Below are 7,392 nucleotides of genomic sequence, written 5' to 3'. Positions count from 1 at the left end.
TTTTCATATACAAAACTCAGGGACACCTGAACTACTGCGGAGTATTAAGCGATGTGGGGTTTAATACCCATTTCTCCCCTGCACATGAGAGCGCTCTCAGTTGCTGGAATCTGTGAAAAAGTCAAAAGATTTTATAGACATTAATAGTGTCAGGATTCTGAGGGCACTAAATAGGCTGAAATGGCCCTGCTCAGCCTCATCTGTGGCCTCCACACACACCCACTGCCCATGGGCCCAGGAGTCCCATTTCAGCTCAGCCCTGGGCCCTCTGTCCCTGCCCAAGCTGTGCCATAAGAGTCTCATCTCCAGCACAGTCACAGCCATGCTCGTGCCCAGCCACAGATCCTGCTGATCTGGACTCCAACCCCTTGGACTGACATCCCAGCTTGACCTCGGACCTGTCCCATCCCTATGACAAATGTGGTTTAAGAGAGAGGGAAAAAAAGCCACTTCCTATACTCACAGAAACAACTCTGGGGTCAAAATAAGCCCAGACGGGGTTTTAAGACACGAAATCCAGTTTCCCAGAGCTGCCTATTTCAAGGTGCCTTAGTGTGGGACCACTCTCTGGCATTTGCTGTTGGATGCCTTTGGCATGGCAGCAGTCATCATACTGGATGTGGGTAAGCCCTTTCTGCCCCTGCCTAGCTTTTTTCTCATATGAATCAGGAATTTGCACACCTAGTCTGACTTTTGGGATTTCTTTTCTGGAGTTCAGCACCTCGCTCTGGGGATAAGTGCTTAGCTTTATAGCACTGACATTCCTCTGGAAACCTGGTGGCTGAGTTGAGGGCCCCATATGTGAAATGGAGAGAATAATTCAAGAGGTTAATGGTGAGAGGGAATAATTTACAGGCTATGAAGTAGTCTTATATTATTATGATCCATATAGGGACCACAGATGGAAAAGCAAATTGTTTTAACTTCAGGCCAACGTTAACAAGATAATATTTTCTCTAGTGAAGACCCAGACACGAAAGACCTTATACAGGAGAAGAAGGAGCAGGCAGAGTTTCACAGACATTTTCATTGCTAGCTTTTATTTCATGTACAGTAGCATATAAACATGGACAGGCTCTTCCTTCACATCCTTGCCACCAATAAATAAAAACGATAGATGATGTTTTCATTTCAGAGTGATGCCAACACGGCAGCATGGTCCTCCTTCCTCCTAAGCAGAACTTCCTGAACATGAATATCTATCAGTAGAAGTGAACTTCCCTATAACCACGTGGAAAGGGTTCCTAGCGCCTGTGTCCCTTTACATCTATCCAGTACATTGGCAACAAACTATGAGTACAAGTAACAGATTGAGAGATTTCTGGCTCTATGAAAGTGTTGCTAAACACTTGTAACTTGTCCCCAGTTTAAATGCTATAGCTGTATTGCAAACACATGCGTGCTGCATGCAGGCTTGCAGGTACAGTGACGCTTACTCACTATGCTTGGAAAGCGTAAGCTGGAAAAGACTATAACCCTACGCCGCTAGATGCACGTGTGCGGGGGAGACCCAATTACAGGCAGATGTAGATACTAGAAAGGCTACAGGAGACTGCTCCATTCCATCTTCCAACCCAGAAGAAAATCTGTGGAAACTGAAACACTGAGCCTAGGGTGTCTTCACTCCAGTCAAGTGTCCCACAGCTCATGTAGACAGAGTCACAGCGGGACAGCACTCAGCGCAAGCCCCTCCCTTGACCAGTCCCCAGCTTCTCGGATGACGTTTACAGGCTTGTTGCCAGAACTGCACTGCTGGCGGTACCCGATCTAGCTGTTTGAAGGTTACCTCTGGTATGTCTACATGAGCTAACAGTTCCCCTTTGACTGAAGTGGAGATGGAGCCTAAATATTGATTTGTGAGGATATGTGATGTTGCAAGACGAAAGCACAAGCTTCGTGGCTCAACGCATCTACTTTACGTTGTTTTGTCCTTCTTCAATAGCAGCCAGCACAGGCTGCATTGGCGCAGATTTCGCACAGATCAAGCTCTGTGATAGCCGTGTCTGTTAGGGATAAAAGAGAGCGTTTCAGTGAAATTGCAAGGGAATTTCTTGGAGAGCAGAGCCACACGCCAACTGATTTGGAGACCCCTTCCCAGTAGTGCTTTATGAGCTTTGATATTCATTTAAGTTCTCACTGGTGTAGGGAAAATCAGTTCTTGCAAAAATCTTGCTTAAGATTCAACCTAGATTCACTGAGAAAACAACGGGAACATGTAGAGGCAAGAGAACAGGACTTACAGCAATTACTTTTCTTTGCTACTATTTGAACATTTAAGGTTGAAAAGCATGATAAAAAATAGGGACGTGACAATGCAAACTACATACTCAGCCTCTCAAAAATCATGGGTGCATCTTTTCTTTCACACACAGGCTGGAACTCTTCAGGGAGATCTTTTTCTTCACATGGAGCCAAGATAACCTTCATGCGAGGGTTAACGTCTGCGTCCTTGTCCATGATCTCCTTTAGCTTCTTCACGGACTCAAGGGAGAATTTAAAGTCTCCATCCTATGTAGACAGAACCAGAAAAAAGGCACCGGGAAGTCAGTCCTTAGATAAATGCATTCCTTCCACCCGAAGTCTGCTGAACTGCGAGCTCTCCAAAGAACTGCACTATGGGGAAAAGAGGGTGTCGATGAGACAAGCTCCAGCGCTCACGGAGGGCACCTTTCAGAGCAGCAGTGAGACCCGGCTGGCTTGTCAGGGCTTTTGCTGTGCATCCCACTGAACTGAGGCAGAACTAGGGCATTTCGCCCCCCCGTAAGAAAGATGCATAAAACCCAGGCTAGAAAGGTACGGGACCGGAGTCCTCAGCCTAGAAAGGAGATGACCGGGCTGCGCATGGTGGAGATCTACAAAATCACAAGTTGAATGGAGGTGAATGAGAATTAATTTTGTTCACTCTTTCTTCCAACACACCAGTAGAGACCTTCACGTGTTAGTGTCACGTGGCAGGCTCAAAACAACATAAGGAGCTATTCCTTCACATACCGTGTTGTTAAGAGCTGGAATCCCTCACCCCAAGGTACCGTAGCAAGTTTCCGTGAGTTTAAAACATGTCCACACAACTAATGAAGACAAGTTGATTGAGAGCTACTAAATATGACACTTTGGATTCAAAGCTCCTGACAAAAGCTTCTGGAGGCTGGAGAGTATTCTGGGAAGTATTACTCCATGTTCTAGATTTTCAGATGCTGCATGTCTGTTTATGGTCATTCCCTTATGGTTTCAAGTGAATCACACTATTGGGGTCATAAACTTAAATTGCAGATGTTGCAATTGCTACACTAGGTGCATAGGATCTGTACACATCTGCACAAGAATCAGAGTTTGGTCTAAAACAGGAATAAACATTTTCCAATTGACTTTTAGCTTTTGTTTTACTTGGTTCAGTGACCAATAGAGTCAGCAGTATACTCAAATAACACCTACTCATTCAAAGAAATAAATTGAAGTGAGACTCCTTAGGGCATGAGACCACATATTGCCTGAAGACACTGCTTCATAGTCTCATCAGCCTGACACTGAATTGCATGAGAGTGTTATTCTTGGGTTATAGTATCCAAAAAAAAACAAACTGTGGGCATGCATTTACTTATCAAGAGTCAAACCCGCTTCTACTTCCAATCGGTTTATGATTTTTCTCAGATTAATTTATCAGTCACAGTGGCCTATGAAAAAGTAACCGTTCTTACAGAAATGCAATTCTAGATTCAGTTATTTGTCACAGACCATAAAAGCCTAAGACAGAGAACAAAGAAAGGAAGGATTTTCAAAGGTACAGCTCCACAGGAACCAGAAAGGGATGAAATGAGCTTTATTTCTTCATTCATCCCCAGGATTTCTCCTACCTAATATCACTGCCTAGCAAGAATAAGCCCTAAGACATGTGTACCTCCTGGTGACAAAAAAACCTGTCATCTGAAGTTAGAATGATGTTTTAAAGAGAGAAATCAGCCTGGGCAGCATATTCCCTCCAAGGTGAACGTGCATGTTGTGCTGCTGAACCACCAGATTTTATCACAGAAATAGTTCAAGCCAGAACAATCCCTCTCTGTAATTTCTGTCTATAGTCCACAATTAGCAAAGCATCTTCCGCAATTTCCATTGCATTCACTCAAGATTTGTGCCAGAAAGTGTCCAGATACTGATACTCAGTCTTTAAAAGCACATTGCAAAGTCAAATGAACTTCACGTGTGCCTTGCAGAGCATTGCGTTAAATGAAGAACTTCTGTGATATATGGCAGGACAGAGAAGGAAAGTCATGAGAAGAATTTCACAGAACAGGAGCGTAAGCCAATTTTCTGCACCGAGGAATTAGTTGGACTTTAGAGACCTCAAGTAATCGAAATGAAAGGATTGAAACACACATGCACAGTCCGTTGCACGTAAATGTAGGTCTTCTAAGAGGCAGAAAAAATCCAAATTTAGTGATTACTGAGACAAAGATTCAGACTACAAAGAGAAGGAGATAAAGCTTCAGAGCTGAACTTTCTACACCTTTGTCCCTCCTAGAAACAGCTATTCTCATTTAGGTATTTTTTACAGCTCTAAGGGGAAAATGGAGATTTTCTCATTTAATAGAAAACTATCTATTACCACCAGAGACTCTCAATGCTAATGAATGGTTTGAAGGAAAGGAGTAACTGAAACCTGCAGCCTCTGACACCCAAAGGAGAAAAAGAGGTTATTTCACAGCACAAAGCTGGTACCTTATCACTCCCTGGAAACCTCGTGTACATGCATGGAAAGAAATTAAGAAATATTAGCCACCTTGGTACTCCAAGGAAGTTATTTACATGGCAGTAAAACTAAGGTCTCCCAAATCATTTCTAGAGAGCGAGTGCAGACAGACCTAACACTGCCGTGTACAGGCTGGAGTGCTGAATGATCTATCCAACTGATTCCTCAGTGCATGTAACATCAGTCATGGGTGCTGTGTTTCTTGGAAAACTCGGTATTAGCTTTTTCCTCCTTCTCCTATATGGCTCATCTACCTATTAATATTCCTTTGGAACTACCTAATCACTCCTTTCCCTCTTTTATGTGTGGCATGTGCAGGCTCCAGTTTCGAGATGAACTTCCCACCTACAAGCAGGTGAGACAAGACAACGCTCTTTGGTCACCGCCTGTTTACACCCTCCTGCAAAGTTAGGGGCATCCCTGAGTAATGCAGCTTCATGACACATGGGGTTACCCACACAAGAAAGCTCCGGGAATTCAGTGCCTCGCTCGGGAGGGGATTTCAGAGTGATGGTGTGGCGGATGAAGTGACACCAAGCTGCAGCAGCCTGCTAGAAATACCTGACCCATTTTACGGAGAGAGAAACCGAAGCACAGGGAGAGGACGTCACATACCAAGCCAGAGCAAGGCCTCGTTCAGCTCTACCGGTTTAGTTCAAGATTCCCATTCCGGTCACATCTCCTTGGACAAGCTCAGGACTTTGCTGAACTTGTAAGACTAACAAAATAAAGAGCAGAAAACTCACCTGAACGTAGACTGCCTGGGAGCTGTGCACCAGTGAGAGGAGCACAAGGACTGTGAAAGAAAGCAAGCCCTTCATAGCAGCTGCAAAGTGGGGCCTCTCCAAATCTAAATATCTTTTCTTTTCTCCTGATTTGGTCTTAGCTGCCCTTTTTTTGTCTCTCGGACTCCTCCTCTCTCTTCCTCTGAGTGCTCAGCTCTTCTAGCAGTCAGAGCTCTGTCTTCTGGGTGCAAAGAGAAGCTTTATAAAGCCTTTACACCGCATTTGCTTGGTAATCCATTAATCTAAACTCTTTATTGACATACAATAACCCCTGAGTGGAGTACCAGTTATCTACACATTGGCAGAGGAGGCCAGTTACGCCCAGGCAGATCCTGGTGTTTATGAGTTTCTCCTACTTTGAGAAAGTGGCTGTGACACAGATAAGCAAAACATTACCTGTGATATTACAGAGAATTACAAAACATTACCATTGCTTGCGATAAACAGTAGAGGATGGGCTTAGCTCTAACACAAAGCCTGAGACTACCCAGGGAATGTCCTCTGGCTGCTGGCCACTTCCTGCAGAGCTGTGAGAAAGACATTTGGAAGGAGATAGCAAATATTTGACCACTTGCACTAACTGCTGGCCAGGCAGGTCCCTCTTCTGGGGACTCCAGATACCAAGGCGGTAGCAATGGGCCAGGTGCAGATGGACATAGCATGTGCCTGCACATGAGCAGATCTGCAGTGTCCTCTTGCTGCTGCTCTTTGCCAAACCTTATTTAAAAACCCCACATTAAAACATACAGAGATTGCCATTAAAAATAAAGGCTGCTAGGAATCAAATCTGCTTCTCTGTGACTTTCAGTCATATAATACTGGACAGTCAGAAAAGACCACTAACTTTGTCTCATGATATATTTTTTTTAATAGTTAAAACTTTCCTTTTTCCAACAGGAAAAAAGAAGGAAGCCAACTAACGTGCTTGAGATTGAATTATTAAGTATATCTTTCATTTCAATAACATTTTTTATTCTCTTTCCCTTTAGCTACAGGGGCTGATGGCATGCCACGGTGGAAAACCTCCGTGCTCTTCATCTAATTGCTCTTCTGGCAGGAGAGAGGTAGACCGTCTTGCCAAGGTAATCTTTTAAACTTCTTCAGAGAGAACGGTGGCTGGCCTACACCTTTGCTTTCCACTTTATCTAACAACAGTTATGTCACGTTCTGATACACTGGTTTGGGGCCATTAGATCACATTCCTCATTCCTCTCTTGCTTGGGTAACATGAAGATAATGCCTGTTAAGTCAATAAATCTTTGAGTGGCACTATTACACTTTGATGTTTAAATTCAGCCTGTCTACTTTTAAGTTTTGAAACCCCAAACTGCCAAGTACCAGGGAAAAAAGACTCCCTGCCAGATCAAGCATCTCCCCTGCTTGGTATCCCGTTCCTCACTGTTGTGAGTCTCTTGTGCTTCACCTGGAGTCTTAAGGTGTGTCGCCCTATAATAAAACTATACAGGCTTTCTGTAGACGTACACCTGAGATCTTTATCAAAGTCGTCAGCTGTTCCCAGTGGCCTGAGAAACTCCTGTGAGGTCAAGCTGCCCTTGCTGGCTCTGAGTGCAGGAGGCGAGTGTAACTCAGGGCCTCCTCCACCAGCAAACTCATTACAGAGGTGGGATTCGGTGGGACGGAGCCTCTTCCTGCCAGAGGTCTCAGGAAAGACGTCTGAAGATGAGACCTTTAAAGACACGAGACCTTTAACCTGAAATTCCTCTTCTTGTTCCATGTGTGGGTGAAGCTGAGAGCCTCCAGGTAGTCTCCCACCCAACAAGGCAGCCGAGGTGTCTCTGATGCGCAATGCGCCCTTTTCCCTGCAGAAAAGCCAAGATCCCCTCACTGGGAGACCACATTCCT

General features: G+C 44.5%; 1 protein-coding gene across 1 annotated transcript; it reads right to left on the bottom strand.

The window, feature by feature from the left end:
- Window positions 1-1,019: 1,019 nt before the first annotated feature.
- Window positions 1,020-5,713, bottom strand: LOC112988473 (guanylin-like). Its single transcript, XM_026109026.2, has 3 exons — window positions 5,491-5,713; window positions 2,328-2,508; window positions 1,020-2,003 (listed from the first exon to the last, which is right to left on the bottom strand). Exons 1-3 carry the CDS (start codon window positions 5,563-5,565, stop codon window positions 1,936-1,938), a joined length of 324 nt encoding a protein of 107 aa, XP_025964811.2. The 5' UTR covers window positions 5,566-5,713; the 3' UTR covers window positions 1,020-1,935.
- Window positions 5,714-7,392: the final 1,679 nt, after the last annotated feature.

This window comes from Dromaius novaehollandiae, chromosome 24 (assembly GCF_036370855.1).
Source record: "Dromaius novaehollandiae isolate bDroNov1 chromosome 24, bDroNov1.hap1, whole genome shotgun sequence".
In the NCBI taxonomy this organism is placed as follows: domain Eukaryota; kingdom Metazoa; phylum Chordata; class Aves; order Casuariiformes; family Dromaiidae; genus Dromaius; species Dromaius novaehollandiae.
The sequence above is the reverse complement of the archived record's forward strand: the minus strand, read 5'-3'. Positions and strand labels throughout refer to the sequence as shown.

What these genes read in the sequence shown, in the direction of transcription:
- LOC112988473 (XM_026109026.2), bottom strand. Translation starts at nt 5,565, where the DNA reads ATGAAGGGCTTGCTTTCTTTCACAGTCCTTGTGCTCCTCTCACTGGTG. An exon ending in CCCAGGCAGTCTACGTTCAG is followed by an intron (nt 2,509 to 5,490) that starts GTGAGTTTTCTG and finishes CTGTCTACATAG; the next exon opens with GATGGAGACTTTAAATTCTC. An exon ending in CATGATTTTTGAGAGGCTGA is followed by an intron (nt 2,004 to 2,327) that starts GTATGTAGTTTG and finishes TATCCCTAACAG; the next exon opens with ACACGGCTATCACAGAGCTT.